General features: G+C 41.7%; 1 protein-coding gene across 2 annotated transcripts in view; it reads right to left on the bottom strand.

Annotated features, from left to right (window-relative positions):
* Positions 1 to 15,896, bottom strand: part of CYL1 (alpha-N-acetylglucosaminidase family / NAGLU family) — a 60,172-nt gene extending 44,276 nt beyond the window's left edge. For both annotated transcript variants that reach the window (XM_089136850.1, XM_089136849.1), the window contains exons 1-6: positions 15,248 to 15,896; positions 13,429 to 13,502; positions 12,504 to 12,715; positions 11,914 to 12,035; positions 11,099 to 11,184; positions 130 to 224 (exon numbers count right to left, since the gene is read on the bottom strand). In XM_089136850.1, the coding sequence (XP_088992976.1) occupies positions 130 to 224; positions 11,099 to 11,184; positions 11,914 to 12,035; positions 12,504 to 12,715; positions 13,429 to 13,502; positions 15,248 to 15,451 (793 nt within the window). In that variant the 5' untranslated portion in view covers positions 15,452 to 15,896. The remainder of the gene's footprint in view (positions 1 to 129; positions 225 to 11,098; positions 11,185 to 11,913; positions 12,036 to 12,503; positions 12,716 to 13,428; positions 13,503 to 15,247) is intronic.
* Between the last annotated feature and the right edge of the window lie 1,582 nt (positions 15,897 to 17,478).

Below are 17,478 nucleotides of genomic sequence, written 5' to 3'. Positions count from 1 at the left end.
AAAACTCGCTAGAATGAAGAATTACACACAATGTATGAACATATTAGAATGACAATTAATGAATTCATAAAAGGATAAAAAGGACATGAAGAAAAGAAGAAAAAAATATTTCTATAATGTGAACTATACCAGGAGTCATTCCAAATTCAATCATCCTTGTCAGAACCTGTTTCTGCAAAGCTAATTGTTGATCCAACCAGGTCTGTGGAAGAGGTCCACCCCACCTGTGGTATTAAATGTCTAAGATTCTTTGGCTGACAAAGAAAACCATGACAGCAATTAAAAATTCAAAACTGTATGTAGCATGCAAAAATCATTTAAAGTTTTCCACTTTGTGAGTCATCCTGACCCATATCCCATCCTACGAGCACATTGTGGTTAACTGTTGCTAACAGAATTACTTGGTGTGTGTAGAGAACTTAATGACTGGTTACCTTATTGTATTTGATCGTGAAAAGCCAGTACAGGGTCAGCAGAATCTGACTGTTATGCTATCAGTGGTTCCAATGCCATGAATGGACACCCTAAGACTACCATGATGTGTTTGTAAGTTGGAGATGGATGGCTGACCCCCCCCCCCCCCTCCTCCCCTTTCCCCTGCACCCTCATCCATCTAGCAGACTACCATTTGTGGCCCACCTCTTCTTCCACACCCTCCACCTGGTCATCCCTATGCTTCTCCTCCTTCATTCCCTCCCACACCAGACTGCTGGCACAAAGCTGACAAGTCATACAATGAAGTTACTGGAGAGAGTAATTGAAACCTATTTGGGATGAGACACCAATCTTATGGAGAACCAATTTCATTTTATGCCAGGATGATCCAAAATACAAGCTATTTACCTTACAAGGAGACTTGTGGTTGCGGAAAGGTACAAAGAGTGTAAGAAAGATCTTCAACTGGTCTTCATTGACCTAGAAGCCTATGATAGTATCCCAGAGTGTTAATTTGGCAAGTGATAAGGAAGAGAAGTGTTTCAAGAAGACATGTGAACATAGTTAAGAATGTGATGGTTCAAGAAGTGTAAGGATAGCGCGAAGACAAAGTGGTGAATTCCTAACTACAATTGGGTACATCAAATTAGCTTTAAGCTCATATTTATCTGCACTTATAATGGATGATTTAACCAAATACATTCAAGGTGAGGTTCCTTGGTGTATGTTTTCTACGGATGATATTGTTTTCGTAGATATGAGTACAACACAAGTAAAAATTAATACCAAACTAGAGCTGAGGAGAGAAACCATGGAATCAAAAAGTTTTAAACTAAGTAGAACGAAGACAAATATCTAATATGTAGCATAGGTTGTGATTGGACAGATAATGAGGAGGTGAAACATGATGAGGAGATTCTGCAAAGCGATTATTTTAAGTACTTGTTAGTCATAGACAAACTGACAAAGAAGATCATATAGAGGGTGATGTTTCCCGAAGAATTTAAATAGGGTGGATGAAGTGGAGAGGTACGTTCGGGCTTTGTGTCATTGACGTATTTCGTTAAAGCTCAAAGGAAAATTCTATAGGACTATCATACAACCAGGTAAATGTATGATGTAGAGTTTTGGGTTGTTAAGAAGCATCATATAGATAAACTTAGTATAGCAAAAATAAGGTTCCTAAGATGGATGAGTGGCAAAACTAAGAAGTATAAAGTAAGAATGATCATTTTAGAGCCAGTTCGAGTATCTCCATAAATGATAAAATACAAGAAAGTCATTTTAGGTGGCATGCCCATGTTCATCAGAGGCCTTTAAGTGTCCCAATACAAAAGAGCGATTTAATCCAAATCCAAGGAACTAGAAGAGTTAGACCTATAATAAGCCCAAGAGAAGTGGCGAGAAAGGATATGTATGACTTAGGCCTTGTATCTAGTATGACCTTATAGAGCTGATTGGAAGGCAAGGATGTAGCCAACCCCCTTCAATTGGGATAGGGATTTTTGTTGTGGTTATAGTTGGAACCTATAAACGCCTATCCTGGTTTCTAGCCAATGCCCTATAACAATATACACTATCGGACTTGGGTCAAATACCATTTTGAGTGTCTAACATTTTTGGATGAAAATTAGTTCATGCATTTGTTTAAAATGTCATTCGTCAAAAATAGGTTACAGAATTAGACAAATCCCATTTTTGAACCCTGAAACGACTTCAATAAGTAATCGGGGAAAAGTCTTTGGTCTCAATGAAGTTTCTACTTTCGATGATATCTCACTTTCTAGATGGTCGAAACCGAGTTTTTGAATTTCAAACACAACTCAAATAGACATATTTGTTCTAAAATTACATAGTCATCCACATTGAACAAATATTGCATGAATAACAAATAGAGGATCTATTATGTACCAAAGACGTGGATCACCTTTTCTTCTCTCGTCCCTTTTCCGAATCCCTTTGGAGAAAGCATGTCCACTATTTGGCCCCACTCTAGGCACTTGATGTAGGACCCATGGCCACCCCAGGAAGATGCATGGAATGTTTCAGGATGCTACCAGGCACCCTGCAGCTCTGCCAGCTGCATAGGAGATTTCAGCCCGCATGAAGGGCAATTTGGTAATTGTGGGTAGTCCTACTCAAGCCCAAGTGCAACTTTTCGCCGAATTTCGCTGATATCGCCCCCTGGCCAACCAAACCCCCCCAAAACGAGATTTGCCAGATATCGCCGAGAAGTCGACGATATCTCGATAATTATCGTTTTTTATTCAAAATATCCCGATTTTTAACAATTTTTCGCCAAAAAAAAAAAGCGTCCGAATCGAGGTTTGATTTGACTCATCACTCACGTCAGTCAGTGCACAGTGCACTCACCCACCCCTCTGGCCCTCTCTCGTTCTCTCTCTAATATCGGGTTGGCTGCCATTGATTTAAAAAGAACAAAAAAAATAAATGTATGGTGTAAGATTCACGTGGTTCAAACTTCAAAGTCAATGTAATTAATGTACACAGTAAACTGTAAACTTCACTTTACCTTCCCAGGTTCCCTTTTCACTTTTCTAAGTTTTCTTATCATTCACGTTAGCCAAACAACGAGCAGATTGAGGAGCATCTTCTCCAGTGATGGTGAGTTGAAGAGTAGAATCTGATCGTTTTCTTTCTCACCATTTTCAGCTTTTCCATAGACTAAAATAAATTAATAATGAGAAGGATTTCAGTTTACCTTTTTAACCTCACTCTTCAGAAGCACATGTGTTTTCAACCACCATGGAAATGTTCAGCAAAATCTAGGCAAGATTTCGCCGTTTCGTTGGTTTCGGCAACCAGCGAACCGGTGAGGTTCGCCGAGATTTCGTACCTTGCTCAAGCCTAGTCAAGTCCAGTTGGATTCGTCCAAGTCTAGTCCTACTCTTATTTTGTGGAGTTAGTTTAGGTTGAGGTAAGAGTGAGTCCTAATTGGAGTAGGAGTCCTAATTAAATTAGAGATTCCTCTTTGAGTTAGTTTCAAAGTTGAGTACTAGTAGGAGTAGTTTAATAAAGGCTATAAATACAGCATATTGCTTGTAACCAAATCAGTTTCGATAAATAAAATATGCTGAGAGGAGTTACGGCAGGGGATTGAAGGTTCAACTAGGGTTTCGGCATTCCCAACAGCAGAAAGGCCTGCAGCTACCTTGATTTGGTGTTTTTCTTCGGCAAAGTCTTCATGCCTCATCACCTAAAGCATTAATACTTACCCCACCTCTTTCTCCCCCCTAATTCCATCAAACCTCTCTCTTTCCCCTCTTTTAGCCTGTGTCACCTTCTCTCCCCATCCCCAAACCCTAAATTCTAGATCACTCAATTTCCTCCACTAAATCCCACCTCCTAAAGACCCTAGAAAACTAAAACCCAAATTTCATGAACCCTAGACTTCTGAAACTTGAATATGAAACCACAATAACAAGGTTCAGATTTAGGCTTTCATAAATCCTAAGCCCCTACACCACAACCAAACTCTAACTACCCCTTTCCCTTCTCAAAAACCCTGTTTACCACCCAACCAAAGGGGGGGGGGGGGGGGGGGGCTCCAACCCCACCCCCAACAAAAGAAAGGGGGGGGGGGGGGGGGGGGGCGGGGGGGGGCGGTGATCCTTTTCCTTGTTCCGGTGTCTTGATCTTCTTCCTTGTTGCTTCGCCATGTCCATTAGCGTCCCCCTTCATCCTCCCATCCCCCCCCCCCCTCCTAGTAACCCATCGCTAGCCTTTGCCTCTTCCTCTCTTCCTCCTGAAATTGCCTCCTCCAGCATCCATGAGCAGCCACCCAAACCTTGGTCATCTCTCTTCTCCCCTTCCCACTCCCCTATCCCTTCTCTCCCCACTCTTGACTGCAATCTCTCGTTCATTCCTCCCTCCCCTTCCACGGATCTCCCCCCCTTGGTTCATTGTCCTGCTGAAGCCACTTTTGATAGCATCCGGCACTGGGGTCTTGCTGTTCTTGGCCATTTTATGGGCCCTTGCCCTCCTCTTGGAATCATCAAAGCCTCCCTGTCCAAGCAATGGAAGGCCCAAGACTCCATGGGTACTTTCATGATTGATTCCAACACCTTCCTGTTCAAACTCTCCTCTCCTTCTTGCAAAACCAAAGCGATCGAAGGTTCCCCCTGGTTTGTTGGCAAATCGCCCATTTTCATTAAATCTTGGGAACCTTCTATGCCTCTTTGCAGGGTTGATTTCAATACGATCCCCCTGTGGCTCAACCTCCCTGGCCTTCCCCTGGATTTCTGGAATCAGGAGTGCCTTAGCCGTATTGGTTCAGCTATTGGTCGACCTCTCCGCACTGACCTGAAGACTATTAGACTTGAACGTCTCTCGTATGCTAGGATCTGTGTTGAAATCTCAGCAGCCAAACCCCTTCCCCCTTATATCACCATTGAAGACGACAACGGTTTGCACTATAACCAAACCATAGCCTACGATTGGATTCCGACGAGGTGTGACGCTTGCGCTTCTTTTGGTCACGACGGTTCTTCCTGCTCTTCGACTGTCTCGGTGATTAACTCATCTCAAGGTATTTTGCCCCTGCCAGTTTCATCGAATGCTCCGCCAGCCTCCAAAGCTCATGCTCCCTCTCAAGACGAAGGAAACTTGGTCGATGCCCCACTTGCCATCAGAGCCCAAGTTCCCTTGCCTGCTGAAGAAAGAATGGACAATACTTTGTGTAATCTTGTTCAGACCCCTTTGATTGACCGCCTCGAGTTGATTTCTACGACTGTTGCTCCTGCGGATGTGCCTCCGACTCTCCCGGCGACGACGAAGACCTACCGGAGGAATCGGAAAAAGAAAGAAAAGAAAAAAAAATCCCGATCTTCCTCTGGTACTGTTCCTCCATCTTTTCAGGACCCTGCAAACCCTGCTTCTCAGGGATTAGGCACTGCCACTTCTGACGGTGATCTGATAGAAGCTTCCCCCTCTCACATCAATGGTATCGTGGACGAAACCTCCGCCTGCTGGTTGTCGCAAGAGCAGAATTTCTCTGATCCTGACCATCTCGATAGCCTGCCTTCGTCCTACCTTGTTGCTGGTCAAACTGCTCCGGCTTTACCGCTGCAAACCTCTGCCAAGCTTTTGAGCCTCCACCAACCCTTATCACCTGCTTTGGCTCCGACTTTGCCTCGAGACCATCCATCTCCTCTGAAGATTCCCCTAGCCCTTTTCAATGATGACGTTGAGCTCTCTGCCTCTAACCCTCTTATCCCTCTCCTTAACCCTTGTGCTTCTGGGCCGTCTCCAAGCCCACCTGACCTTTTTTCCCGCCAACCCTCTTCTAAAGCGCCTAACACCCTTGGTCCAGCCCAATCCCAAAATCATAAACATGTTAGCCCACCTCTGAACCCTCTCTCTCGTCAGCCCATCTCTAAACCACCTAAAGCCCCTGGTCCAACCCAATTCCAAAATCAAAAACAGTTTAGCCCACCACTGAACCCTCTCTCTCGCCAGCCCATCTCTAAACCTTTTAAACCCTCTGGCCCAACCCATACCCTAACCCATGAACCTACTAACATTCCAACCCATTCTTCTTTATCCAACGACCTGGACCCATCCCATTGTCCTCCTTCTCCGCCCATCAGTATCACGCCAATCAACCCTCTTTGTCCCCAGAACTCACCTCCCGCTCCATCTGTCCCGGTTAGCCCTTCTGCCTCTTTCTCCCCTGGCTCTGGTTCCACCATTGACCCGAGTATTTTTGAAACCCCATCTCCTTTGCACTCCCCATCGTGTGAAGCCCCTGACCTATCTCCTCTTCCCATCCCAACTGCTGCTTCGCTCCTTTCTAGCCAGTTAGAGGCCCTCTCCCCATCTCAGCAGTAGCTATGTCCAGTATTCTCATTTGGAATGTTAGAGGGCTGAGTGCCCTTTCTAAGCAAGCTGAAGTCAAGCATTCCATTCGTGATTTGAAGGCTTCTTTTTGTGCCATCATTGAAACCCATATTCACATAGACAATGCCCTTCGGATTGCCAAATCAATAGCCCCTTCTTGGTCTTTCCTTTCTAATTCTAATCTCGCCCCTAATGGTCGCATCTGGATTCTCTGGGACCCCTCAAAATTCCAGGTTTCCCTCATTTCCTCGTCCCCTCAATTCATGCACCTCCAGCTTTCTTCTCCTTCTTCCTCCCCTCTCTTCCTTACCATTATTTATGGCTTCAATAGGCCTCTCGAGCGCTCCCCCCTTTGGTCTGATCTCCGTTCCCTGGCTTCTTCCCGGGGGGGGCTCCCTGGGGGGTCGGTGGCGATTTTAATATTGTCCGGTTTTCGCATGAGAGGGTGGGGGGTTCCCGCCCGGACCCTGTGGCTGTGGATGATTTCAATTCCTGCCTTGAGGATTCGGGTCTCTCTGATCTCCGCTGGTCTGGCCACCTCCTTACGTGGCATAATAGGAGATCTGGAGATGCTCGCATTGCCTCTAAGTTGGATCGCTTTCTGGTCAATGAATCCTGGCTCTCCTCCTTCCCTGCCTCCCATGTCAATTTCTCCTCTCCTGGCCTCTCTGATCATTCTCCCTGTATCCTTCACCTCCTTGACCCGCTCTCCTTTGGCCCTAAGCCCTTCAAATTCTTTGACATGTGGACTTCCAACCCCTCCTTTCTCCCCACTGTCGCTGAAGCCTGGAGCCAGCCGGTGCATTGCAATTCCCTCCCTCTTATTGCTTTGGCCCGCAAGCTCAAAAATACCAAGATCGCCTTGCGATCCTGGAACTCCTCCACCTTTGGAAATATCTCTTCTCAAGTCTCCACTTGCCGTTCTAATCTCTCTAGGGTCCAGCTCCTCCTCCAAGACCGCCCTTCGGACCCTTCTCTTGCTGAGGAAGAGCGAGTGCTTTCCGCTTCTCTTTCCTCTCTCTCCTCCCAGGAGGAAAGTTTCCTTCGGCAAAAGGCGAGAATTAAATGGCTTGACCTTGGGGATGCCAATACAGCCTATTTCCATCGCTCCCTTAAAGGTCGGCTCAACTTCAATTCCATTCCCTGTCTCCTCTCAAGAGACGGTTCGTGGATCTCGGATCCATCTAGCATTAGGAATGAGGTTGTCTCCTTCTTCTCCACACTTCTCTCCCCTCCCACTCTCCCAGCCCGCCCTTCTCTTCCTCCTCATTTGATCAACAAACTCGTCTCTCCTCAAGACCAAGTTTTTCTCCGATCCATCCCCTCCCCCGATGAAATCATCTCTGCCGTCCGCTCCCACAAAGCCAACCGGGCCCCTGGCCCTGATGGTTTTAGTATGGGATTCTTTCTGTCTACCTGGGATTTCATCGTCAACGACCTAGTCCTTGCCATTCGCAGCTTCTTCTTCAATCCTTCTCAGCTTTCCTCCATTAACCAAACTTTTATTTGTCTCATTCCCAAAAAGCCTGGGGCTTCCTCCCTCACTAATTTTCGCCCCATCTCTCTCTGCAATGTCATTTACAAATTCATCTCAAAGATTCTTGCTAACCGAATTAAGAAGGTCATCCCGTCTCTGGTGAGTTCCAACCAATCTGCATTCATTTCTCGTCGCAGTATCTCGGATAATATTCTCCTCTGTGCTGAAATTGTCCGGGGCTTCGATAGGTCGTCCCACTCTCCGGCCGCTCTCCTGAAAGTTGATCTCCATAAGGCCTTCGATTCTATCCGTTGGGATTTCATTAGCGAGGTCCTTTCTGCTATGAGATTCCCTCCGACTTTTGTCCATTGGATTGAGATTTGCATCTCTTCCCCCCTTTTCTCCATCATCACCAATGGTTCCCCTGCTGGCTATTTCCCTTCTAGAGTGGGAATCCGCCAAGGTTGCCCTCTCTCCCCCTATCTTTTCTCCCTTGCCCTTGAGGTTCTCTCCCGCACCCTTCAATCTAACACGGACCTGCACCTAATCTCTCCCATCCCTAAGTGCAGATCCTCAAATCTTACTCATCTTGCCTTTGCGGACGACCTTATGATATTCTCCAAGGCTGACCACCAATCTATCTCCTCCATTGTCTCCTCTCTTTCCTCCTTCGAATCTCTCTCGGCCTCCGTGTCAATCTCCGTAAATCTACTATTTTCCTCTCTCGGAGTCTCGGACTCCACTCGGGCTTCCCTCCTTCGACTCTCTCGCTGGTTTTAGCCCCTGGCTCCCTCCCGGTGACCTATCTTGGCCTCCCCCTCATCCCTGGTAGGCTCACCCGCCACCACTGTGCTCCTATGCTTGACCATATTAGGAAAAAGCTTCAACTTTGGAAAGGAAAGCTTTTATCCTTTGCGGGTCGAGTCGTGCTCATCCAATCCGTTCTCCAATCTTCATACCTGTACTGGAGCGGTATTTTCTCTATCCCGAAATCCATTATCCATTCCATGGAATCCCTCTTCTGTACATTCCTTTGGAAAGGCCAAGAATCTTCCCGATTCCTTCACCCCATCGCTTGGGACTCTGTTTGTCGTCCCAAATCTGAGGGAGGCCTCGGGATCCGCCGCATTCTCGATGTTAATATGGCCTGTCTTTTGAAACTCATTTGGAAGATTGTATCTAAGCAAGACTCTATCTGGGTCTCGTGGGTATACTCTTACCTTCTCAAGCAGGACTCCTTTTGGACAGTTTCATGTCCCTCCAATCCGTCCTGGATTTGGAGGAAGCTCCTTCTCCTCCGTCCCCGAGCTCTCACAGCAATATCAGTCCAAATCTCGCTTGGAAATTCCATCCTTTTTTGGCTCGACCCTTGGCATCCGTTGGGTGTTCTCTATTCCCTCCTCGGCCCTCGCGCTGTCTATGAGACTCGTATCCCCAAATTGGCCACCCTTGATGCCTTCATCTCCAATGGGTCATGGTCCCCTCTTCCCCACCCCAGTCTAGCTCCTGTTTGGAATGCCCTCCCCCCCATCCTTAGTCAGTCGTGTGACGCCACCATTTGGTCCCCTTCCACCACTAAGTCTTTTACCACAGCCTCTGCCTGGAACCTGCTTCGCCCACACCACGACCCTGTCCCTTGGTCCCGGTTGGTTTGGTTCAAAGGTAACATTCCCCGCCATTCCCTTACCCTATGGAGAGCCCTTAACCTTGCCCTTCCTACCCAATCATTCCTTATCAGCCGCCATATCCAAGCCACCCCAAACTGTTCTCTTTGTTGGAACGCTTCAGAGGACATTGACCACCTTTTTTTCTCCTGCCCCCTTTCCCGATCCCTCTGGATCAGAGCCACTGCATCCATCTGGCCCCACTCGAGACGTTCTCATGGTTTTGCTCGGGATTGGTCATGGTTCTTGAGAAATTTTGCTGGTCAAACTATTTGCGATCGCATTGGCAAGTTAGTTTTCAGTGCCACCATCCATCATCTCTGGTGGGAGCGAAACATTAGAAGATGGACTTCCAAATCTCGCTCTATTGACTTGATTTGGAGTGCCATCTACTTTGATGTATCATCTAGAGTGATGTCCATCCCCCATCCCCCGGTGTTTGACTCTCCCAGAAATAGGCTTATTGTTAGCTTCTGGGGTCTCAGCTCTACCTTTTCCACCCCAGATATAGGTTAACTGTTAGTCTCTGGGGTCTCTGTTCTTTGCTCTTGAGCTCCTTGCTCCTTTTGTGCTTGTATATTGCTAGTTGTTTTTTAATATAATTATTTATTCATCAAAAAAAAAAAAAGCCCTAAAAACCCTAGCCACAACAGTTTCGAAACCCTACCTGCCTGCTGATTTCATTAATTGATACTGGGATTTGGCCCTCATCCTATCAGGACTACATCAGCGCTCTTATGGGTTTTCTTGCCTAAGATCCTTCCCTAGCTCCTTTATCTATGACCTTGCTGGTAAGTTGGTGTTTAGAGCTACTGTTCACCATTTATGGTGGCACAGAAATCTCAGGAGATGGACCTCTAACTCCAGGTCTTTGGACTCAATTTGGAAAGCCATCTACTTTGATGTCTCATCCAATCTTCAGTTGCTCCCCCATCCCACAGTTTTGAACTCCCCAAGGAACATGCTCATTGTTGTTTCTTGGGGCTTAGCCTCTACTTACCAGCCTAGTTCCTAAAGGCTTGTTCCCCCCCCCCCTCTTCTCATTTGTACATTCTTTTCACTAGGCTGGGGTTTTCATAATGATAGCTTATTCCCCCCCCCCCCCCCCCCAAAAAAAATAATAACAATAATAATAAACGAGTAACAGATAGAGGAGCTCCATAAGGTGTTCAAATTTTATACCAGTAAATTAACTCATGCCTTGAGTTTTCAGTTTCAACAGATAAATTCACAGGCCATTTACCCATAAGTTTATGATGGTTTAAGTTATTGTATACTATTGGCTCCTAATGAACTGAAAAATTATCTCAGTTAGACATTGTTTTTTATGAAGAGAAATATGATATTGTATTGAAATAAACATTTTACTAAAGCTGAGATGGGTTGCTCAAAAAAAGAAGGTTGAGAGAGAGAGAGAGAAGCTCAATTCAGTATGTAGAATATATACAGCAGAGTGATTTTAACCAAATCTTCCCATCCACAATAGTCAAGGCAACTAGGTGAACCAAGGCAGTGGAGGACCACCAAGTAGTCTACCACTTTGCTAAGACACTTGGACGCTTGACAACTTTGTTTCCAGCACTATCAAATTAGATTAAAAAAAAAAAAGGGGGAGGAGGGGGGGGAACATTGCTCAAGTCAAAAATCATTCACATTCACCTACCCATGTAAATTGCCCATGCGAGCCCATGCTAAGAAAGCTGGTCCTCCGAAAAAATCATTCAATTCTTCCTTGGTTATGTTAAAAGTCTGTCAACAAAAAGAAACTTTTCAGAAGACAAAACTGACGATCAGTTCCGGAAACTACTAATCAAGGAATGAATCTTTTATTGATAGGCCAAAATTGTATAACTTGAAACGGAGAAAGCATGAAGGATAATAGTGTTACTACACAAAAGCAATATGCAATATGCTAAAAGTAATAAAGGATAATATAAATATATAATATGTTAATTTAGTATGAGCTTCCATTTGTGATTCATCATTAATCATTACCTTGCCCAGGAAGAGGTAACGGGGCATTCTAGCAACCTAAAGGAAAAACCAGTAGACTTGATTCTGCTGATGGATTAGAGCCCATTTGACAAGCATTATTGTAAAATGTCATGATAACATAATTACATAACCTAATTTGAACTTTGCATAATGTGCAAAAAGATGTTCAATCTAAGACAGTTCAAAAAAACTTATGAGGATATAAAAAGAATACATCCAGTGAGATGGCCAGTGGACCATAGTTGTAGCCTGAGGTCAAGGTATCGAAACAGCCTCTCAGCAAAAGCTGGGCTAAGGCTGCATAAAATTGCACCCTGGACTCTGTTTGTGCGGAAGCCTTCAGCACGAGTTCACTGTTTATAAAATAATGCATCCAGCAAAAGCAAACAACATCACTAAAATGATGTTCGCTATGGAAATTATACTAAATACTAAAAGAATAAGTGGACAGATTGGAACAACTAACAAGACTACTCATACAACCTTGAAAACTTTTTGCCAAATTGCCTCTTGCCCCGTAAACGCCAAAGGCAAGTTAACTCCTTGAAGTGCCATCCAATCAATCTCTTTTTCCCATCTTTTCCAATCCCACCAAACAAAGGAATCTGCATGGGTAAGCATATGTTAAGAATTGGAATACAAATGAATGTCGTAAGAAATGTTCCAAGTAATAAATGATAAGCGAGTGAGTGAACTTCAGTTTTATAGATATACCCAACTGGAGGAGATTTACACCTTAACAGCTTATCTGAGCCAAAACCGAACTACTCAGGGATGGCTGGAGGGCACTTACATAGAGACATAAACTAACATGCTAACCTCAAAGATAGGAATATAACACAACTAAATCAAGTACATGGTTCAAAGTTTAAAATACATCTGATCTCCCCTGTGGAAAATAAATAAAATCCAGGATCTTGAGTTTTCTCAGTTCAAAGTTCAAACAACTCAAATTCAAGCTGATGAAGCATCAATTTACATAGGCTGGGACTTTGCAAACAAATTAATATGGTGTTTGATAATATAAAGACAAAACAACCCTAAACGGAGGGAAAGGGAGGATCAGTTCTTACAGCTTGAAGTAACAACATTTTGATAATAATTCCATGGGACTGGACGTTGTATCATTACACCCTCATCTTTCACAACAGGCAACGATCCTGGTCTCGGAATAGAAGCAAGCTGAGCTCCACCAGTCTTGTCCCACGAAATATGAGCACCACACCAATACTTTAAATACCAATATAGACCAGAAACAATTTCAACTGCTGTGGTGCCCTTAATCCTGAGAAAAAAAGATCGAAGCAAAGTAATACAAGGAAGAAAAAATAAGCCAGTACAAGTTAGTCTACATGTCACCAGGATAATAACACAGAGCAGGAGCTCCGACAAGCTGTGACATATATGCATTTACATCTTTTAACCATCATGTCTAGTGTTTTCCACACTACTCAGTATGGTAGTTAGGCTGCTGCTCATTTAAAAATGAGCAGGCAAATTTTTTTTAAATGATTATAGCTAAAAAATCCTGAATAAATAGTATTCAGAACCTAAGAATTCCAGAAACCCACCCAATAGACTGGATCCAGTAATATAATAGAAGATTGCTACATCCAAGATCATTTCAGACCTATAATTAACATTGCACCTAAAATTTGCAGAGAATAAATGAGTTTGGACAGTACCAGTTCAAAGATCCACTGCTCCATATTTTTAAGTAGTCAAAAATAATTAAAATGACCACATTTTTGGCCGCAAGTTAATAGGAAAACCATACTCCAACATTTATAAAACCAGAGATCTATCCACCATCAGCTACTTGAACAGACTTAATGTGAAATGAGGAATCTGTCGCTACTCCAATTAGGTAGTCAAAAATGCTTGGACATGCTTAGCTACAAATAATAACAATAAAGGAAGAGGATTTATCTTTTTGGATTTTAGACAATTAAAACTGTTTTACATGTCATCCTTTCAACTGGGAAAAAGGTAACATACATTATTTCTGTGCCCTTACTGCTTGATATATTGACATTGTTTATCCAGAAACAACCATTACCGCCACAAGCATCCTGACATTTGAGAGCGCAAATAAAAAAATAAATCAACATATAAATGATTGAATGAAATTTATCAACCATGCCAACATGGTAATCAGCTGAAATTTTGCAAAATCCATGCAAACAAATGGCCAACATCTTATAATACTAATGGAAATTGTTTTGATTGCAAAATTAGATCGAACCACTCATTTGCAGGCTAATACTATACAAAAAATCCAAATACTTTAAATTAAAAAAATACAAGTATGAGAACATTTCAAGTCAAATAGTATGCGTTTGGTAACGTTTCTGTTTTGAGAAACCAGTTCCTATACAAAACCGTTTTTTAATGTTTCTGTGCTAAAAGACCGTTCTTTGCTTGGAATTGGGCGTTTGATAAAGCCGTTCTGAAAATATTTTTAAAACACTAATAGATAATGTTAGTACTTTTTTTTTTTTTTTTTTTTGGGTTGAAAAATAAGTTTGTGTTTGATAAACTTGTTCTAAGGCTTCAATTTGAACCAATTTTATCACTTCCGTTTCCGTTCTTTGGTAAAAACATCTTTTTTATGTTCTGCAAAAAGCGTTCTTTAGAACACTTTTCTGACTGGTCCGTTCTTAAAGAACAGAAGAACGAACCATTTTATCAAACGCCTCTAACCCATTCTTCCGTTCCCAAAGAACAGAATAACGCCATAAACGTTTTTTTAGAACGTTATCAAACGCGCCCATAGGGTCCACGAATACAACAAGAAGAAGCCATTTTCCAACTAAATGGACTCGGCTACATGGATTCTTGCCTTCCAATCAGCTCCATTTGAGGTCATACTAGATACAAAGGCTAAGCTATTCATATCATTTCACACCAATTCTCACAAGTTTATCTTACATCTGCCTCTAGTTTTTCTAATTCCTTCAATTTGGATTCAATTGCTTCTTCACATAGGGGCATTTAAGGGCTTCCGTCAAATGTGGTTGTGCAACCTCATTAGACTTTCTGGTAGCCTATCATTTATTAGAACTGCTCCCAAACTAACCCTAAAATGATCATTCCTTACCTTATACTTTCTTAGCTTTGTCATTCATCCATCTTAGCATCCTCATTTATGCTACACTAAGTTTACGTATAATGCTCTTTAATAACCCAACACTCTACACCATACACCATAGCTGGTCGAACGACAATCCTATAAAATTTAAACCAAGTATGCAATAGAGAGAGAGTGAGAGAGACCATAGTTAGGCCTCACATTCCAATAGAGCCCATTAACATTTACATGTTCTCTTATGAATATTTTATGATCTCTTTCTTAACTAATTCATTAAGAAAAAAATCGCTTCTTAACTAATTCATTAAGAAAAAATCGCAATATTTCTGGAAATCAATACGTTGGCTCGACATATAGGACAGATTTGATCTAATGCCTTGAATATTTGAGAATACAATATGAATGAAGAAATGAACTTTACCAGGAGAAGGATCCTTTTTCAATGGTTCAGGTTTGTAGACTTATTTTCTCATCTAAGTTGGTCCTCTTTATTCATAATTTGTGCAGAAGACTACGCAATGACACAAGGAGAATCCAGTCCAATATCAAAAAGGTACGAAGAAGGAGAGAAAAATAAATTAATGTACATGAATTCATGGAATACACAAGGGTATCAACCTCTATCCATAGACATGCATCTTTTCAACTGGGTACTCAGACAATCAACAGGAAATAAATTGTAAACAAGACCTAGCATCATAAAGGAGGCAAAACACATTGTAATACCTTTGAAATGATCTTGAATTCGAAGCTTGAAACATAGGTAGGCAACAATCTTCCGAGAAGTGCTTTGGCTGTGGCTTCTTGAACGGCTGCAGATGGTAGTTTACTGTCTAGACGTTTCACCAGAGCCTCTATTGCTTCCATCTCCGACGAGGTTTGAGGGAGTAGGATAATAAGGAGAAGAAGCAAATATCGCAAATTCGACATTTTGTGTTCTTCTGAAGTTGATGCAAGCAGGAAATCGCAAAACTGAATTACTCAGTTAACTGCAGAACTAGGAGTCAGCGACAGTCACTTTAGTACTGCTGCACTTCAATCATCAGCTCGTTTTATAGTATTTGAGAAGGGGGGGAAATTCTCTTTGTGTGTCTTTAATTATTATTAATGGCGTTATTATTATCAATTTAAGAAGTTCATCAAGGTTTACATCCTCGCACGACAACATAGAAATATGAAGAGGATATTCTGAAATTTATCAGTTGAGAATGTATAATCAAAGAATAGAGAAACCCTTTCTCATCATATCGAAGTGTTTTTACAAAATTAAAGACATTTTCACATTTTATGTCACTTCTTCTGAAATCCTAATATCGGCTCCATTTCATTTCTTGGCATTGTCATCTTCTCCTTCTCAACAAATTTCCTTTTTACTTTGATTTGATTGATTGATAATCAGAGTCTTAGAATACAGAATTGAGATTATTCGTTTTTTTGGTAGAATTGAGATAATGAGATTATTCGTATCACAAATTCACAATCCGATTATTTGATTCTTTAACTTAAAATAAATAATATAATAATAACAAAAAGATTAGCGGGTGGGTGCAGTGGGGCCCACACTGATAGATACGTTGCGATTGTCAATCTGACAAGTCCCGATTCTTTGCGCATAGTTCGGCCCCACAACCGGTCCCGCATTCTTTTTTTTGGGTAAGAACCCGCATATCTTGATGTGATACGGACCGCTATATAGCTAAACCGGATTTAAGCAACCTCGCATTTTGGTTGTTATTTTCGAGGTGGTAAATGATCCAATCCTGGGATACTTTACCCTGATTGAATTGATGGAAGGTATGGCAGTTAATTATAGTTAAACTAAATTTATAGTTCAGGCTGTTTGGTTATATTAAATCTCTAGATTCATAAATGTGATATTTATACCCGTTTAGTTGTGAAAATTATTGAATTCATAAAATCTAGAGATTCATCTTTTAACACTAAAAACGTGAATATGTAGATTTATGGTAGATAGAGATTTCACCTTCCCTATAAAAGCATAAAACATTTGTGCATTCACACAAATCATGTCGACTAAACAGTTTTTCGTGATGAATCCACAAATTTCATTCCACAAATTCAGGTTAACCAACAAGTTAATGTTATGAATTATGATTCCATATATTTGAAATCCATAGATTTGGAGTCTCTATATTTTAAAATCTCTAGACTCATGTAACCAAACAAAACACTGGGATTCGGTAGATTTAATTGTGACCCTTGGATAATTAACAGCCACATGCTACTATCCTAAATACGAATTATAGGGCAACGGGTGAGAATTGTAGAAGTGAATCCATATGAAACTCATATTTGTTCGTTCACTTTGTTTTCTTTCTTTCTTCTTCTTCTTCTTCTTTTCTTTTTTTTTTTTTTTTTTTTTTTTTTTTTTTTTTTTTTTTTTTCTTTCTTGGGTCAAAATTCCTTCATCTGGTTAATATGTTTTATTCTTTGAAAATTTTTCCGAACCACCATCTGATTATCCTTAAAACTAATACCATCCGTGAGTTATTTGTTAGCCAGACTTTTTTTTTTCCATCACTATTAGTTTTACTTGGCTTTTATCTATGGATTTTCAATATTATCCAAAAAAAGATTGAGAAAGAGAACAAAACCCTTAAAAAAAAAAAAAAAAAGCCTAATAAAAATCATCGTTTAAAAAAATGCAAGACAAAGAATGGCTGAAAGGCTAAAGTAAGGCGTAGATTATTTCATTCAAAGAGTATTCTTATCTTTTTAAAAATATTGACTTATTTACACAAGTATCTAACTGTAATTTATTAACAAGAGAAGGTACCGGTGATATATTTTTTCTTCACAAAGTAGAAGTGCAAGTTTTGTCCTAATAGCCCTAAGCCTGCCCTGTCCCAACCCTTCCTTGATTTTTTGCCTTGATCTTGGCTTTGATTTTAGTCTTGATTGTGACATTAATTTTGTCCTTGATGCTTGATCTCATT

This window comes from Hakea prostrata, chromosome 10, assembly GCF_041222555.1.
Source record: "Hakea prostrata isolate BN-2017 chromosome 10, UWA_Hpros_2, whole genome shotgun sequence".
Lineage (NCBI taxonomy): Eukaryota > Viridiplantae > Streptophyta > Magnoliopsida > Proteales > Proteaceae > Hakea > Hakea prostrata.
This window is presented reverse-complemented; position numbering and strand designations above follow the sequence as displayed.